The sequence below is a fragment of the Limanda limanda genome, chromosome 9, assembly GCF_963576545.1.
Source record: "Limanda limanda chromosome 9, fLimLim1.1, whole genome shotgun sequence".
Taxonomy (NCBI): Eukaryota; Metazoa; Chordata; class Actinopteri; order Pleuronectiformes; family Pleuronectidae; genus Limanda; species Limanda limanda.
The window spans coordinates 8,916,609-8,935,810 of NC_083644.1; the positions used below are offsets into that span (position 1 = coordinate 8,916,609).

The 19,202-nt window shown below is 43.3% G+C and overlaps 1 protein-coding gene across 1 annotated transcript; it reads left to right on the forward strand.

Moving 5' to 3' along the window:
* Positions 1-5,276: 5,276 nt before the first annotated feature.
* On the forward strand, positions 5,277-17,892 carry mknk2b (MAPK interacting serine/threonine kinase 2b). The gene is made up of 14 exons (XM_061078835.1): positions 5,277-5,395; positions 5,988-6,244; positions 6,706-6,796; positions 7,013-7,114; positions 7,248-7,345; positions 9,689-9,768; positions 9,937-10,010; positions 10,175-10,279; positions 10,522-10,577; positions 10,773-10,868; positions 14,223-14,417; positions 14,532-14,696; positions 14,799-14,839; positions 14,951-17,892. The coding sequence occupies exons 2-14, from the start codon at positions 6,194-6,196 to the stop codon at positions 15,222-15,224; spliced, it is 1,428 nt and encodes a 475-aa protein (XP_060934818.1). The 5' UTR covers positions 5,277-5,395; positions 5,988-6,193; the 3' UTR covers positions 15,225-17,892.
* Positions 17,893-19,202: the final 1,310 nt, after the last annotated feature.

The window sequence follows — 19,202 nt, forward strand, 5'->3', positions numbered from 1 at the left end:
ATGAAAGTACTAAAGTACAAATGACTCAAGTACAGTAGGGACTAAATGTACTCAGTTACTTTTCATTCCCATGTGAATGGACGTGGGATGATGTGATTTGTTCTTTCAGTAATTAACTGGATGTTTCACCTTCTGATGTTTATCAGTATATTAAAAAAAAATGTCACGTTATTATAAAGTTCAATAGACCAACATGATGTAACTATCCGTCCCATAACATCAACCACTGACTGGTGCAACCTGATCCTCTTACAGGATTGTCCCTCCTCGGTCAGTGGAGTCACTTCCTGTACAACACAACATGTGTTACGCGTGTTACGTGCTGTGCCCGCCTCACGCTCCTCCCTTCCTCTGGTGTGTTTGTCTCTTTTCTGGAATGCATCAGACAGCCCCCAACGGTCTCAGTGGTTGCAAGAGTCGAAGTGAAGAACTGGAGGAAGGCCAAGAACAAGGGAGGAGAATATCAGGTTGCAGCCAATCAGATTGCAGCTCGTCCAACTGTGTCAGGGTTTAGGCAGCCGTGTGGAGCGTGCTGCTTCAATGGCACAGTGTGATTGTTTACATGCAGAGAAAGGGTTTTGGGACACAATGTGAATCAGCAGAAGTCGGATTGGGCCCACACCCAAACGGCTTTGTGGTTTGCCAGTGAGTTGCCTCACGTAGCCATCAGCTATACTGCAGCCACGGAGAAGGGAAGCGATTATGAAGTCCGGAGCCCACAGTTAATGTGGAGCCCCAAAGGTTTCAGATGATGAATGCTTTATATGTTATCTGCAGTTCAACAGACTTAGAGCATCTCATCTTTAAAGAATGGCACTCAGTAGAGCTCATACTTCTGCCAAGGCCCAAAAGTATACCCTGAAATTCAATCAAGCCAAATTGGACACACTCACGGATATCAGTCCTGTAAATATGCCGGATGTTTTCATCATGATCCTTGAATTATAACTTGGAAAATTGGAGAAAGGGATAAATATTCCCGGATCTGGCCCCTGATCAGGATCTGCTACTGACTTGAATGGGTTCTTTCATGACCAACGGCCCTCCTTCTACCAAGCTTCGTGGAACTCTGTCCTGTAGGTTTCTAGGAATTGGCTCACAGTCAAACAAACCAAACAAACGGGACAGGGGTGAAAACATAATCTTTTGATTTACATCACAATAACTTTAAAAGCAGGTCAACTGTATTTGGTTGAGTAAAAGCAGTTGACTTGTTTTTAACACTTATCGAGTATACGATAACCTGGAAGACTAAGAATCTCCACAGACATCAAACTAAATTTTAAATATGTGCATTATGAACTCATGGACACATGTTTGAGGTTTGCAACTAATCAGTTAACAAGTTCATTTTGAAAAGAATCCAAAATAATAATCGACTAATCTTTAGTTGCAGCCCTAACTGTTATAAAACTTTGCAGAACAGTACAATAAAATCACAATATCAGCTGTTGTGAAATCGACATTAAACAATAAAAAGCATAATGCGGAACTCAATGTTCTAAACTACCGGCTCATCCAGAGGTGAAGTCGCGACACAAACACAAAAACAGCTGAGCCTGAACGTTTCAGCCTCTTGCAGACGACTCAGCGGTTGCAGCTTCTGGTTTGTTGTTGCTCCATCTGAGAGGAGATTCAGAGGCCCGATTAATTTCAAATGCTTTTTTTATATGTGGTTATATAACAAAAGCAAAGTTCAGGGGCAAAAAAAAGAATAAAAAGATTTCCTAAGCACAAATGGAACAACTTGTGTTGCAAAATTCTTCTTAACGCCTCCTGTGTGAAAGTATTTTTCTGGCTATTGGATTAATTCCAGTCCTCCAGTGGGTTGTCTGTCTCCCGGAATGCCTGCAGGCACTTACATTTTTGGCAGAGTGTTACGTGGGAGTCCTTTTCTCAACGGTAGGTTGCGTCCTTCTAGGAAGTTTGCTCTGGGAAGGTTTCTTGGAAAAGTTTCAATCATCGCCTTGAGGCCAAGCGACCTTCCTACCTGAGAAATGTGCGCAACGCATTGTTAGAGTGGAAGACTGCAGGCCGCCTCCAGCACTCTTATCTTCTTGGCTCTTGATGAAGTTTTATTTTGACTTGCTCGGGCAAGGTTTTCATTAAAAACAGATGCAGGTGTAATAATGTTGACTCACATGTACAGATGCATGTAGCATTGTACTGCGTTATTGATACAGTTAGGCAACAAAGCCCTGCTGGTTTTTATGAGGAGTTTATTATTAGAAGCATAACGTTTCTTTAAGCAGCCTTGAGGTTGTGCAGACTTTCTGTCTATCACATATACAATAAGTGCTTTATTGGCTTGTTGCAGCACTCGGTTAAAGTAGAATAAAGTTTACATAAAGTGATGTATTCCAACCCAAGGCTTTTTTATCTTGTTCTTTTCTATAGCAACATGGCAACAATATTATTTAACCTAGAAAATGTGGAACCTGTGACTTTGAACAATGAGTAGAATGATGTGCTATTTTATAAATAACTTTGTGCTGTAAGATTTAGATTTAGCGATGAGGCCTCTGATGAATTCTGAAACATCTGCTAAAACTATCTACTTGCTGAAATATTATTGCACTTTGCTGTATTGCACAATCAAGGAGGAAAGGTGACGATGCAGATTCCAGAACAACGCAGCACACTGGTTGATACCTGTGCAGCTGTGGATCCATACCGCATGTGGACAGTGGAGAAGACCAGGGTCAGAAGTGTAGTTTTTGTCATGAAACACCACAACAACACCAGAGACACACCTCAGTTATATCATATTTCTCACCAGAATAACCTCCCTCCGGACTGTGTCCTGGTCCAGGGCCGTCCACCCCAGAAAGTGGGCTGTTGCCACCTAAAGTTATTTATGATGGCCCATCCCTCTCCCTTTTGACCTGTAGTGACACAAGCCCTCCCCTTGAGCTTTGACGTGTGATCTTGTTTTCCTACTAAAACCTGCAACTACACCATGTGCTCCTGGCTATAGGGATACTCAGTCTGCCAGCGGCTTGCGTAATGTTTGCTACCACTGGGCTTATGTTTGAGGGGCAGAAGGTGAGAGAAGGAGGAGGAGGAGGAGGAGAGGCAGAAAGCCTCCAGTCACAAGACAGGAGCTGCTGAAAACAAACCCTACAAGGTTTTAACCAAGACTCCCTTGATAAACAATACATTAATATGATACACAGCAAGTCTGCTGACTCCGGCTTACTCTTCATACAGAGATGACATCACAAGAGGATGCACATTAAAGCAAAGCACATGACATAATACAGCACGTGCACTTTACATTTAATGCAACACAGTGCATGCCATTTTTAACATCTGTATTTAATAAGGTAGATTTATGTCCAGCAGCAATAACTAAAGGGATCTAACACTTCTCTCTTAGGCCTCCGTCAGAAATACCTTTGCATTTAATCTCACAGAAGAAGCAGGCACATGTCACTTCTGGTGGCATCTCACAATTAACAGACGAGTTAAGAGAGTGCACATGTCCACCGTCACCGCAGTTCTGGGATTTCTTTCATTATCACGACCATGAGACACCGTCCCCCCCCTCGTCAAAACGTGCCTCCTCACCTGGCTTCAAAACGTGCCGTGAAGGCCGGTCAAATACAACAAAACGTGCATCTGAATACTGATTTCAGTATAACAATTCTTATACATTTGATTTCATACAACTTTTAACAATGCTGAAACAGATTTTACTTAAAAATGAATCAGCAGCAACAACTACGTAGTGTCAGCATATAATTCTAACAGGAATGAGAGTGTCTGCAGTAAGAGTAGCCTATACTTTTATTTTTTAGATTATAAATACATGTAGATGCCCATCAATCAATCACTTAAACCTAATTTTACCTTGAGATACTGTTGCTTCTACTATGCAACTCATTGCAACACTTCTTCCGACTGGTTCTATATCCACATTACATTGCAGGACAGTGTATAAATAAAGTCATGTCACTGCCCCTGCGATGCGGGGGACGATGCAGGCAGTGACTCAGACGGGGATTTCTTTGAACACCCATCTGGCCACTGCAATCCATCCCTGGGTGTGAAACTAACGTTTAGGGCATTGTTAAATGCATTTGAAATGTGACAAGGGACCCAAACTAAAACTGCTTTAACAAATATTTAATTTAAAGTAAAAAGTTAAATATTTATATGCAAGTAAGGAGTTAAAATACTTTTATGCAAGATATAGTGGAGTAGGAATGTAAAGACACATTAAATGGAAGTAAAACCACTTGAATATGACAGATTTACTTCTTATTATTGTCATTACTGCAGGTATATTTTGTATTGTAGCCTGGGTAAGCCATTATGAACAACAGCGATACATTAAATCATGACAAATAACCAAAATTATGGGTGAATGATGTAAAATTTCTAATTATAAAGAAGAAAACCTAATAATAACACTATTGCTGTTAATAAAAGCACAAGTAACTCGAACGTTGTAGTCCAGGGCAGTTATGGAGTAAATTAACTTAGTTACACTTTGATGCCTCGTGTAGATAGTGTGACCTTCTCGGGTCATTTGAACTGGATCTTTGTGTATCACTGACAGAGCGTTTGTCCATGTGTGTGACACACAAGGGGCCGAGGTGTGGTGCAGGTTGTGTCTTCTCACACTCTTTATATAACCGGATGCTGGCCAGTAGATGTTTATGAATGGCTCTTGTTTGTACAATGACGGCATCAGCTCCACCATCAAACGGTGAACTGGTGGAGCTGGTCCGTGTGCATATTGATGTGGGTTCCGTGTGCATGTTGTTGTGGGTCCGTGTGCATGTTGTTGTGGGTCCGTCTCCATCTGCACGGACCTCCTCTGGCATCGGACCAGCCCGGTGCTGCTGATTTTGCTGATGAACACGTCTTGGTTCTTCAGAAACAAAGTAGAGCTCCACGTCCGCGTTCGATTTCGGATCCTCCACACATTCTGTTGCGTGGGGCTCGTTCAGAATAACAATTAATAACATATGAAACCAGCTTCAATAAAGTCATTGATAGTTGTGAGTTTTCTTCAACACGTTGCGGGGGCGTGGGGGGGGAGATGGCGTGATTTTAACGCCTAGAAGCTTTGCATAGGAGCAATGGAGCGAAACGGAACGCGTCCTTTCTAGAAGCTACTTGACGCATCCAGTGGTGTTGACGTGACCCACGGGGGCGGAGCCAACGGAGTGCGGATGACGAGGAGGAGGAGGGTGAGGGAGGAGTCAGGGGGGGCCGGGGAGGTTATAAAAGCCTCCACGCCGTTATTGCACAGCCACCTTCTCCTCCACTCGCACTTACTATCAGGCGGCTCCCTCCCCCCCTTCCGGCGACCGTCCTCTGCGGGCTGTTGAAGCAGCGGGTCAGACCACAACGCCAACACTGGAGCTGTAACATTAACAACGGGGTGAGTGCAGGAGACGGACACACAAAGAGAACACACAAAGACAAGACGTGGATTTAACATAGAAGCTTTGCAATGGCGGTTCTTCTCTTTGTTGGCTTGTACGTGACGCGACGCGAACACGGTGACGTTACCGATTTAACGCCAGATCCGGGGGGGGTTAAAAGTTGGGAATTCAGCTCGAGCTTTATTGCTAGCTAATCAAGTGTTAGCCACCCTGATGCTAATATATGCTTGTCATGTTGTAGCCCCAACACGACGCCCCCCCCCCCAAAAAAAATAAATAAAAATATGCTCTTACTCGCAAGCGCTTTGTTTGGCTGTTCTCTCTGCGCTAGCTTCTTAAAGTGACGTCCTGCATACAGCTAAGCTAGCACTAAGCTAGCACTTAGCTAGCACTGACGCTATAGGAGGGTGGTGTTGTGGCTAGCAGCTGTCCGTTGTTTTAATCACCACGGACGTGCGATATGTCACAGTTAGGAGTCTTTTCGTTTGCCTGGTCGTGTTTTTTTTTAGATCATGCAAGTTTGTGTTACTAAGTTGTGTGTTGTAACGCTGCAGTGTTTTTTTCCTTCCTCCTGTGTGTTGTCCACAGGGCTCCCGTTCAAAAGCTGACCAGCCAGCGCAGTGTGATCACTTGCGACTCCCTCCTGACCACCACCTTCTGTTTCGGGGAGAAGTGCTAATTGACAAACCCCCCCCCACCACCACCACCACCCAAAAAATACCCACCACCACCACCCGCTGCCGCCGACATCCGCCAGTCAAACTCCCAAATCTCCACCCAAACCCGAAGCCAACATGGTGCAGAACAAGATCACCGAAGTCACCGGATTCCACCGATCCTTCAAGGTGAGAGATTTCTCGGGCCTCTGGGAAGATTCTATATCAGAGCACATTTGTCAGCCTGCAAGTGGGTGGGGGGGCTTCACTTTGCTATATATAAACACATCTGTTGCTCTCTGGCATCTTATGACTGATGAACACACCACGTGGCTCATGGAAGCATATTTGAGAAGACTATAGCATTGAAAAGCCAACATAAATATTACATTTGTATTTCCTGCTCTGCACATATCCTGTTATGATAATTGACTTGGTGACTGCTGCCGGTCCTAAAATAACCAGGTAGCTGTGCATCACACATTCCAGTTTCCAAAAGTTTCCATTCCTTACGTGTGTTTTATGATGTAGTTTTAGTTTATGGTTGCACGGTGGGAGATATGAGGGCCTCTCTTATCTGTCATAACAACCATTCTGCGTCATTGATGAGATTGCAGACCTTAACCGGGACGTTTGATGTTTCCTCTTAGGGTCAAAATCCCTTTGAATCAGACGACTTCACTAAAAATGGATCCCATCTACTTGATTCGTCCTTTAATTTTGATTCCTCCCCAAGATATGGTGAGTATTCTAACCTGCTGAGTGCAGTTTAAACTGTAACTTATCTGTGTGAGTTGTTGATGCAATCCATGACACATTTGGTGCAACGTAGCCAACCTATCTGTTCGGTCAGCTTTCTCCAAATGAAATGTACACTTCTCAACTCAACAGATGTGATAGCCCTCAAATTGTTGGTTTTACTTGCTCATAATAATGTGGGCACTCCTGTTTCCACAGACATACCTTCCAGCCGGCCTATCGACATCCCCGATGCCAAGAAGAGAAACAAGAAGAAGAAGCGTTGCCGGGCAACTGACAGTTTCTCTGGGCGATTCGAGGGTATAAAGCTTTAAAGCCCAACTTATTATATTGCTGTTCTGTAATCAAATATTATCTGCAGCAACTTGTGACATTCTCCTTTCATCATGATTGAATTAGTCATTTTTCTAACCGAGTCCACTTTCTGCCACAGATGTCTATAGACTGCAAGACGAGTTACTAGGGGAGGGCGCTTATGCCAGAGTGCAAACATGCATCAACCTCATCACCAACAAAGAGTATGCTGTCAAGGTAAGACAATTTTACACACTTATTGCAAGACTGGAGTTTATTAAAACAATATTCAAAATATATGGAGTCTTTATTCCTGCAAATCTGCTCTCCTCTGTTAATGTTGTTGCCATTGTAATGCTTCCTGTCTGTCGGGCGCCTTGACGAATAATCCTCATGATCTGAGTTGTGCAGTTAAATGTCTCTATACAAGGAGGGACCCTGTGTCTTTACATGCTGTTTGAGAGTTAAATGGAAGAGAACTAAACAGTGGGATGTGGGTCAGTGTGTGCCAGCTGCCTTCTGTTCACTGGTAATTCTTTAGAAATCTTGTCATGTGAAGTCCTTGGGCCTTGCACTTCTGTTTTTCCCCCACTAGTTCAGCTCTTTACTGGAAAGCTGCAGGCTCTCATCTGTGTTGTGGTTTTTTCTTTTTTTTCCCCCTGAGTGTGCAACACTAGCTGCTGCTTACAGGCTCTTCTCCTCACTGTTTTTATACATTTTAAGCCAATCATAGGACTGGGAGGGATATACCCTCCCCCTTTCTTTAATCATTTTGCCTACAGAGGACGCTAGTGCTGAGAACATTGTGTACCGTCAACTGTGTCAAAACAAAACCCACAGAGAGGAAGGGGGGGGGGGGGGGGTGCTGGGTGAGGGTTGTGACCCAGGGTGTTTACATTGCTTTGTTCTCCTTGCTCAGTACATTTAAACTTTTTTCCAAATGGGGGCGTGGATGCAATCTTGACTCTTTGGCACTTCCCTTTTTGCTTTTATACACTTGATTCTCATTTCCTCATTTTAAGGAACAAAGCTATTATTCTTTTTTCTGTTGAAGTGCAGAAAAGTGGGACAAGAGATTTTTATACAAGTTTTTGACCTGTAACCTCTAATCCTATTGGGATACTGGACATGAAGAGTTTTTTATTTCAAATTTTCTTGGGTAATTCTGCTTAAATTTGGAACAGTGTTGACAGTTTAAGGCTTGTTTGACCGGAGAGCAAGTGTCCATGTCATCTCAATTAATATTTCAGAGGAATAGGAGACCTGATTCCATCATGTGACTATGATCTCATGGTAATGTTTATCCTGAGATGGTGTGGTAGATCCCTTGGGACTTCGATTCTGGGGGTGGAGACGCAGGGTTCTGCAGTTAGTGGAGGTCAGTCTGGAGTCTGCGGGGGCTCAGACTGCTCCTGCCAGATGTCTCTCCCCTCCCCCTTCAGACTGGGATGAGATGCATGTGTGGGCTCCTTGTGTTGCTATTGCACAAAAGCGTCAGCACCAAGGACTCACAGGAGGGTGTGCATTGCAAGCCCTAACTAAAGGTTGATGTTTAAGCCTGCAGTGTGGCTTAGTGACTTGTTTTGCAGTTGGCTGATGTGCCTCTAATCTGTTTTTTAAACGACCGTAAATGTACTATCTCGCAAATAACAGCCCATCCACTTATCATTCTGGGAATTGATTTGATAGCATTGTGTTGCAGATTCTTCTTTATTGGCATCAGTGTGAGATTTGTGTTTTGATTGGGAGAAAGTGAGCTGATCAGGGGCCGTTTGCTCTGCTGACTCAGACTGGAACATTGCAGCGGCTTTGGGCAACTCGCAGGCCTCTTGTCTCTGCATTAATCCTAGACATACACTGCAGCCGTGGCCCCAACAGGCTTCAATAGCAGCTGTAATCCAGCAACCAGGAAGAGAAACACGCACAGCCTCCCAAGCAGACAATAACTGAGCAGGGCTGGAAAATTCGGGCCTTTTGCTTCAGTGTCAGCAGTCTATCATTCTGTCACTTTTTGACCTTGCAGCCCATGGCCCTTCTGTTTATTTCCAGGCAGCATAAAGGTTATTTTTAGACAGGCTTTTTTTGATATCGTAAACACTTTTAGATTAGCAAATGGGATATACTAAAGACTCCTTAAGTGCAATTTAGATTTACTCATGACTGCTAAATATAGAGACTCTGTGACTGTTCCAGTCTTATTCTGTTATATCTCTGCTATGGCAGCAACCCTTTGAAAGTAGGTCAGACTATCCTTGCAGCTGTGTCACAGGGTGGGATGAATGTTTGGTCTCTATTAAGGCGACCAGTTATAGGGCACTCTATATGGAGTATGTAATCTAGGCTATACCGCCTGCTCTACAGTAAACAGACATGGGTGGTGTCTTGCGGTGCAGTGTTGGGGGGTGGCCTTCGACAGAATATAAACTCTCACAGATGAGCTAGATTCTTGTGCAGCAATCAAGGTGCTAACCTCATTTTCCTTCACCCAACCTCTGTGAAACACATGAATGTTACAGGCTCTCATGTTTAGGTGTCTATTATTAGATAATGAAGCTCAGCCATGACATTGTTCTGTTTCAGATCATCGAGAAACGACCAGGTCACAGCCGCAGCCGTGTCTTCCGTGAGGTTGAAATGCTCTACCAGTGCCAGGGCCACAGGTAATGTCCTATTAAACATAATGCCACATGATGAATGTATAGATATAGTTCTGCAGGCTGACCCAATTTGTGGTGGCTGTAATTACCCAACACTGTAGAGATTGTATGAAAGTTTCCGTTGGAGGTCTCAGTTACTAGTGGCTCATTGGACTTTTTTCTACTCTAAAGTAACATCCTGGAGCTGGTGGAGTTCTTTGAAGAGGAAGACAAATTCTACCTGGTGTTTGAGAAGCTCAGAGGAGGTGAGTGAATTATAGCTGCTGCTGGATGTCTGCATCATTATCCCTTTGTTTATTCAGTAAGATTCCTCTAATGTATGTTTACGGTCTGTGTTTGGTAAGACATTGATTCTATGCTTTTCTGCTGGTAAACAAAGCTTATTTAGTCTTTCATTTCCCCCTGTTAGGGTCCGTCTTGGCACACATTCACAAGAGGCAGCACTTCAGTGAGCAGGAAGCCAGTGTTGTCGTGCAGGACATTGCCAGTGCGTTGGACTTCCTGCATAACAAGGGTAAGACCACTTACACAAAATTGCAAAATGACGAGCAATTAAATTACTCGTCTTAAATTAATCGCCAAATGTCCACAATTGCCCCAGATTAGATTTAGGGATCCCGTTTCTTACATTAAATTACCGCATCACATTACCGCATTAGTACGTTTCTTTTAACAAGAACATAGGACTTGCTGCATCCTAACAGCTTGGCCAGATGTCGGTGAAAGGAAAATTGACTCATTGTTTTCCTTTTTTAGGAATGGCACATAGAGACCTGAAACCTGAAAACATTCTCTGTGAGAGAGCAGACAAGGTGAGTTTGCTGCAACCATGTTTGAGTCCTAACAGTTCAAAGGGCAACTAATGTGATAAGTTTGATACTTTGCTCATAGATTGTGATAACAAACAACGGTGACAGTTCAAATATCTGCTCCCACGAGTAGTTTTTATACGAATATACAAAATCCAGATGATTTGGAATAATCCTGATTTTGTATGTCTTTGCCAGATTTCCCCAGTCAAGATCTGTGATTTTGACTTGGGCAGTGGGATCAAGCTGAACAGCGACAGCTCACCCATCTCCACCCCTGAGCTCCTCACTCCTGTAAGTTCAGCTGCTCTTTTTTATTTTTTCCATACAGTTTAACAACCCTAATAAACAGGAGAAAATTGCTGCTCAATGGAGCTAATCTGAGTCACGTTTCCCGGTTCACTCATAAATGTGGATAGGAAAGTTGTTTTCAGGCTGTAAAACTTCTTTATCAAGGCCAACTAGCTGGTTGACTATTGGGCAGCCCTGAGTGGCGCGAGCTGCAGGAAGGCTAGCTGATTGGAGGAGTGAATGTTGTGTTATAAAGTTACGGTACTTCAGTGTTAGGCTGTTTTCTCTGACATGATGGCAGGATTGGGTCCCGAATGTCCCGGTTTGACAGCTTTTAACCTCCCTAATCGTGCTGAAGTATCAGCAGCACTTGGCAATAGATCTCTCAGTTTAACGTCCACGTCCTGTTGCTTATCAGAAACAAATATTTAGGCCCACGAGTTTGGGGGCAGGAGGGGTCATGAGTGTTTAACCCTCCTGCTGTCGTCACAACACGGGTCTTCTAAAGGCATGATGTTTGTAAACTCAGAGAATTGGTGGAGTTGAACTGGCGAGCTTCTACTTTTGTCAACACAGGCTTGTCTGTTGGTTGTCTGGGGGGGGGATAGATGGATGGGAGCAGGTGAAACGTAGTGGTTTAGCCTGCAGGAGTACGTGTCTGCATGTGTGGGGAGTTTCAACACTGGTAACTTCATCCTTTAGCAGAACTAAAGGACAGAGAGCCCATCCCTGAACTATTTGAAGGGGGTGGGGGGTTAGTTATGGGGCCTCACTTGTTTAGTCTACAAGGGCCTTCATAGCTGAGCCTGAGTGATCGTCTGTTTTGTGCAGTGCAGCTTTTGGTTTGTCTTCATGTTCCTGTGATTATTTTATAACCAAATTTTGGTACACAACTAAAATACTTTAACTAGAAACAATGTGGTAACCTTGGAATGTAATAAGGCTGCAGGGAACACATTTTCACTTTACAAGGACAGTCCCTTGGATTGAAGAAGTTGCAATGAAAACAAAACATGCACACTCCTGCTCATTTCCTTTTTTCTCTCTGTGGTATGAGAGAGAAAAACATCCACCCTCTCCGTTCAGTCTCCGCCCAGTGGCCCCGACCACAGCTTGTGCTGCTCTGCGCTTTCTTTATGTTCTTTATACAAAGGCTGTGCATAAGGCCTGTTCTAGAAATTGTTAGTCTCTCCCCCCATACCTAGCAACTGAGATGTGATTGGCTGGGCAGTGGGAGGTGGGGGTAAGTGGGAGGGACGAACACCCAGTCTGCTCATGCGCACTGACTTGTTTTCTTTGCTTTGGTCACAGGGACAATGTTATCTGATTTTCATCTCACTATTGGCATTCTCACCCTGCCCCCTTCTTTGCCTAGATTCCTACTGTTGTTGCACAATATATAATGTAATGTTACATTATTGCACAAGTTTCTGATCCTACTGAGTGACCTTTACTGGCAGTTTGCTGTTAAAGATATCATTTTCTGTGGATGTGTTCGTGCAGTCTATACACACGAGGAACCCCAGGGAGAGGAGAGGGACCTTTCTAGGAAAAAAGGCTAATTTTAGTTTACTGAGAATACTGCACAAGAGACTGCCCTACCCAAGTACCTGGCATGAACCAAATCTGACTGTTCAAATGTCATCACACAAGTGCTGCAGCTGTGAACTGGGTGCACTACACCGCTCCCCAGGCTGTAGTTGGTTCCTTGTGACATTTGCAGGTACAGCTGCATGACGACAGAACAGGTCCTCTCTCTTTAAGCTTCTTCAGCTAATCCTGCAGTTTACAAACTGCAGAGTTGTGAGTCATCACTGCTGTTAATATGGTCTCATTTGTCACATGCTCACTGGAAAGCCCCAGGTTACAGTACCAAGAAATCCTGCGGCAACAGCAGCTGATTATATATCTGCAGCTCACAGGGAGGTTTGCGGCGGTTGTGATTGTAAGTGCAGAAGACGTTTTCAGGAAGAATAAACCTGAGGTTAGCTTTTTGACCACAGAAAACTGAATTGCTTACACATCTTGTTTTCAGCCCTTATCAGTGGCAGTTGCAGGCAGTGCTGGATTGGCTCTTTATCCTGACTTGTCTTGGATTGGCAGTGTGTCTGGGCAGCTTTTAAACAAGATTGGCCTTGATAACTGATTTCGATAGGACGGCTATCGTATTGCCTTTCTGTTTAGGGTACCTTAGGAAGGCATAGATGTTGTTTGTTTGTGTGTGGGTGGGTGGGGGCTTCGATTGGCCTCAATCCTTGAGGCTTGTCTGTGGATTCAGCCGCCACAGACATGATGTTGTCGATGCAATCGTGGGGGTTGGGTCGTTCTCTCCCGACAAAAGCAGCTTTGTCTGACTCTAGATTCCTGTGCAGCAGATTTCATTACATAAGGCCGCAGTGGGGTGGAGGAGGAGTCCGGAGACAGCTGGGTTGTGGTACTGGGACACAAAAGAGTGAACGATTCAATGTAAACATGAGCCTCCATAGATGGGAGGGAGGATATAGGATAGGGGGGTTTTGCCAGGATGCAGTTTTTAACCGGAGTTAATACTGACTTGCTTGACCTTGTGCTACAGTTTTGTAAATAGCTGAGATATTCTGACCTTAAACCAGCAGTTGTCTGTAGTAGGATCCTCTATAAATCTCAAAGAAACCAAACTCTTAACATTAATGTTATTATTTTTAAGGATGTAAACTTACTTGTTATGAGGTAATGGAATAAGTCTACAATAAAACATCCTGTCCACAAATATCTGCCCTGCTGAACTACCGACCTGCCTTTTTTTTCCAGTATCAAAACAGCATTTGGTGTTCCCAAGTTATGTAACCGCTGAAGTTTCAGCCCAGTCTCTGCTTCTGCAGGACAGCCAATCCTCTTTCCCTGCTCAGTGTTTGGCCTAATTTCCTTCTTAGCTACATAACAAGGCACCGTCAGAGCTCAGCCCATCCTGGCCATCAGCCTGGCGTGTGTACAGTTGACTGGTTTAAGCAGTGAGTCACCGCTGCTGCCTACCCACACTAACCTGCATGATTATAGCCCAGCTCTTCTCTCCTTCTCCGTTAAATGTAGCTGTGCACAATGTTTCTACATCTGTTGTCAAGACATTAAGAAAAGCTGTCGAGCTCATTTTGAACAGGCAGCGCTTCAGATAAGCATGTGACTGTCACATAGGCTCCCACCCCAACTGCACAAGAGAAGGCTTCAAGCTGAAAGACTTTGAATCATGAGCTATCAGCTAAATGAAGGAATGTGCAGAGGGGCCAGTGTTTCTCTCTTTGTACTATCTTTACTGTTCCTTTTATGTCTTCCCTGGGGCTGACAAACGTCTTCTCTTTTGTTCCATGTGTATTTTTACAGTGTGGCTCAGCAGAGTACATGGCACCTGAGGTGGTTGAGGCCTTCAGTGAGGAGGCTACAATTTACGACAAGCGCTGTGACCTGTGGAGCCTTGGAGTCATCCTTTATATCATGCTGAGTGGCTACCCACCATTTGTAGGTCGCTGTGGTGGTGACTGTGGCTGGGAATCGGGGGAACCCTGCCACACCTGCCAGGTAAAAATCTGTCACTGCTTTCATATCTTTTACAGAACACGCATGAAACTAGCTCAGTGTCGTTCTTGCCCATTCTGGTTGTCAACTAATTGTAATTTTTGTCTCCACTTCCAGAACACTTTATTTGAAAGTATTCAGGAAGGGAAATACGAGTATCCAGAGAAAGACTGGGCTCACATCTCCTCAAGTGCCAAAGACCTGATATCCAAACTTCTGGTTCGGGACGCCAAAAACCGCCTGAGTGCCCGCCAGGTGCTGCAGCACCCCTGGGTGCAGGGGGTACGTCTTTAACTACGAGTCCATTTCTGCATATCTTTGAGACATGTTTTTGATTTTTATGCAGTGTGTTTCAAGGCACTAAAATGTCTTTTCCTTTTTCAGGGTGCAAGTGACACTTTGACAACATCCATTTTGCATCAAAGGTGAGAGGACTTTAGAATTACACTATCTTAAAGGATTCCCATTTTGACAATTATTTAAAATATTTGAAGTTTATTCAAAGATTTCACATTTTCTGTTCTTTTCCTTTTTAGAACCAGCAATGCCAGGGATCTGACTTTCTTTGCTGGAAAGGCCATGGCTGTGAACCGTCAGCTGGCTGAACAGGACGACATGGAAGATCAGCAGCAGCAGGAAGTCCCATTTGTTGTCACTGCCGCTGGCTCTTCTACGTACCTCTCACCTCCTTCCATCTCCAAGCTGGCCAAGCGCAGGCAGCGAGGCAGCCAGCGCCAGGCAGGGCCTGTCTCTGCTGCGGAGCTCCGTGGGCTCTTAGCCCCTCTGGTCATCATGGGAGACTGTGCCTGAATGTCATCAACCCTGACCTCCGACCTCCCGTTAAGATTTAAGTCCAGATCTAAGACTGTCCTGAAACTCTCCCTCCCCATTCCTGGCCACTCTCTCTGATTCTAGCTGGCCTTGATTCCTCTGCCATTCAGGCTGTATTGCCTCGCTGTAAAGGAAGTTGCTGCTTGCAGCTATTCCTCTAAATGCCTTCTGCCCTTCTGCAGCACTTCTGAAGCACATTATCCCAGGGCCTGCATATAGCAAAACCCCAGGTGGGGGAGGAGGGCCAGGTAATGGTTTGGGAGAGAGAGAGAGATAGATAGAAGTATTTTCAAAGTTCTGTTCTGTTTTCTTTTCATACATCTCGGTTCAGAACACTTATCTTCAAAACTAAGCTCAGACACCAAAGGACAACCTGTTGTGCTGCTCCCACGTTACAACTGGATCCACTGTGAATTAAGTTATCTGGAATGTTCTCTTTGCCTGTATGTGTTTGCATGAATGGCCCATACGCAGATACATACAAGCTTATGCAATAGGCCAAGATGAAGGCTGTTCCTGTCTTGAAGGGATTCAGTATACAGGGCTGGGAGGGCTGAAAGTCCATGCTGTCCGTGCCTGGTGCGGTTCATTGTGTGACTGGGGACTCTTCAAAGATTTTTCTTTCCTCCATTTAAGATAAGTTCCTTACAGCTGAGCCTCTTCTGTAAATGGCTGAGATGAAACATGCCCTCATTCAGCACTTAATGCTCCGGAAGAATGTTTTTCTGTACCCAGCCAGCTCTGACTTACTGTTGCACCAACTCGTACAGTTTGTCATATGATAAGAAGCCAAATCATCAGGGGCCACATCGCTCAGTGTTTATGAGACAGTCAGGCAAGTCTGATAGTATTAAATAAAACTATTTTTCTTGGGCCACGATGCTTGGCCACTGCAAAAAAAAACCTCGGAGCGTGTTCTGAAGTTTGCCTGGTATGTTGGTACACGCTGGTTATACAGTATGTTAATTGGCTAGACAGGTGAAAACAGGCAATTTACTTTACTCTGTAAAGAAGTCATGACCTGTCCCCTTGCCACAACGAGAACTTATTTTTTTAAATTTTTGGGGTTAATTTTCGGTTAGATTTTTTTTCTACAGATCAAATGATCCATTAGATTTAACCTCAGAGCTTTTGGCAGTAAAGGTTAAAGCTCCCATCAGGGGTTTGAAAAAGCACATTTTCGCCAATGTGACATATTCTCATTTTTTGATCAAATCGATTTACCATCATCTTTGACCATGGGTTGTCTTGTTTCTAAAGAGACGCACCCATTTCAAAATTAATGACATTTGACAAATTTCTCTTTGCAAAATAAGAGGCAGATGAGATTATTCCAAAAAAATAAGAAACAGGAAAAAAAGAAAAACATTCCATAAAAAGAAAAACAACAAAAAAAGTCTTCCAAGGATGTGTAGCTGTATTAAGTTTACTTTAATTTTCATGTTTGAAAACTCCATGTCAATGTGCCACACTGACTTTTCCCCCCCCTCCCATTTTTGTATGGCTGTTAATAAGCTTATTTTTCTATATGGTGATTTCCATGCAGGTGCAGTTAAGGGAACACCAAATGTTTTTCCTTTTTTAAGTTCTTTTTTTTTTTTTTTTTTTATGTTTGTGTTTTTAAAAGTTCGGAGTATGTGGTGTATGAGGTGAGAAGATGGAGTTTGTTTATTTGATCTGGAGCGCTCAGGCCCAGTGAAGGCAAGTTTTTAAGTTTAAGTTGTTTTTTTTGTAAGAGTTGGCAATAATCTTTTGGTTGTCGTTTGTTCAGATTAAGTTAAAGCTCATTCTGAAACTGACAGGTAATGGACTCGTGATGAGGTGGTCTCACAACACTGTAGCCATTTCACCAAAGACGGTTCTTTGAACTTGTGATTCATCACCTTGCAGTGACAAGTGGGAAACTTCTGATTGTCCACGTCCTGTTGCCAGCACTGCGGCGATGGTACTTTGGAAGTGGTGTCAAAGGACCCATTATGCTGATAATAGGACACTGTATTAGTTCTAAAAATACCTTTCTGCAGATGCATCGTTATGGGGTTTTATGTCTTATACTAAGACTTACTTGAATTTGTGTATGCAGCTGATTCTTCTCCATTTGGGAAACTACTCGGCTATCGGTAATCTCAAACCATTAAGCTAATGAACAAGGCAATCTTGGGGTTTTTGAAAATACCTGTTCACTTCAGTATTCTGCCTTTTCCCCCTTTTGAGCATCAGACAAGTTAGTCCCTACTTTTTTTTGATTGGGTTGGATACTCAGAAACGCACAGACTTTGGCCATACTCTGTAATATCCTCAATGGTATATGGGAGTTTTCTCGGTCATGACCATTTCTACTTTTCTGTCAAGTGGCAGTCGCTTTTTTTTTTTTCCGACTGCCTCTTTCTGGTGATACCGGGGCAAAGTGATATCCTAAAGCCTCACAACTTTTTTTTATTGTGTGTCATTTTGTAGAAGGAAGTGTTAAAATTCATTCAAATAACCATCATCATCCACCTCCCCATAATTTGAATGTAGCCCAAAGGCAAAAGCATTTAACATCCAGCAACACTGATCAAAAGTTTTATAAACTGTTTGTTTCATGGACATGGTGTGGGGTTATTCTGTCTAAGTGGATCCAGTCCTCTTTTTTTTTTTGGAACGTCTACACCTTTAACACTGTCTGAATCTCCATCGTGTTCATCGGGAAGAAATCTGATATAAATACATCCTTTAAATACAAAAGATATTTTGATTTAAAATAAGCACTTTACTGTACCATCTGAATGATTGCAGTTCACTCAAGGCAACATTTATGACAGTTGCTACAGATTTTTGTATTGTTTTTCTAAAAAAAAAAAAAAAAAAGCAATAAAGCGTTTTGGAACTTCACACTTTGTCTGTTTGGTCTTTGTGGTCTCCGGATGTTTAGCTCGAAACCAGAGAAGCGTCAGTGAAAACGACTGTACTTTCCCCTGATAGGAGTTCTCGGTTGTATCACCAGTTTCATATTAACCAGCCGTTATCTCCTGGCCAAGGCTGAGGTTGTTTCATCTGATTCCCGAGTCGTAAATCCTTCTATCAGGAACACTCCCTGATACCTGAGCTCACTCGTCACATGTGTCCTTGGCAAGTATGGGATCAGTTGTCTCCTCACACACGGAAATGTAATGCAGTGTCACCTTGCATTACTCATGCAGAGAACTCGCCGGTAGGGGACGCTGCAGCCAGGGGCCTCATCTGGTGAGACTGATGCAACTTGATGCAAGAGCTCCGGCTCCAGCGCGACACCTCCTGATCTCCCTGGTGATAGACGAGGACTGAGGAAAATGAGTTCCAGTGAATTACTTCAAAACCAGTACGAGTCCTGCTGCGTCATCCTGCGGCTAAAACCTGCTGAGTAGACGGAAATTATGTCTCTAGAAAATTCACTGGTATTAAATGGATTGGTTATTAAAGGGATAGTTCACCCAAAAATGAAAATTCACTCATGGACTCACTACAAGGGCGATGGATGGGTGGGTGAATTGTGTAAGTCCACAAAACACATTCGGAGTTTTAATACAATTTAAGTAACATGTCACTTCTTCAAACCTAAAAGAAAAAACCGGCATTTCCACCATGTTTTCAGCTTAAAAGTCAGTTTGAAGAAGTTCACTTCAATTGTGTTGGATTTGGCTGCAACACTTTCTACCCCTGAAACTCCCAAAGGTGTTTAGTGGATAAGCAGTTTCAAGATTCAAGATTTTTATTGTCAAATGAACAGAGATAACATGAAGTAGTCCCTTTCAATGAAATGCTTGGGTCACACACTCTCTTTAAGCAATGCTCAGTAATTTCAACCCAAAAAAATAAAATAGAAATAGTATAAAATAGAATAAAAAAGAATAAAATAGAATAACAATGAAATAGAATATCAAAAATAGAAAATAAAATATATACATCTAAATATATATCTTTACAGATGAATGTTCA

Coding starts and splice junctions, on each gene's coding strand:
- mknk2b (XM_061078835.1), top strand. CDS start 6,194: ATGGTGCAGAACAAGATCACCGAAGTCACCGGATTCCACCGATCCTTC. Junction 6,797..7,012: donor TGATTCCTCCCCAAGATATG/GTGAGTATTCTA, acceptor CTGTTTCCACAG/ACATACCTTCCAGCCGGCCT. Junction 10,869..14,222: donor CCCCTGAGCTCCTCACTCCT/GTAAGTTCAGCT, acceptor GTATTTTTACAG/TGTGGCTCAGCAGAGTACAT.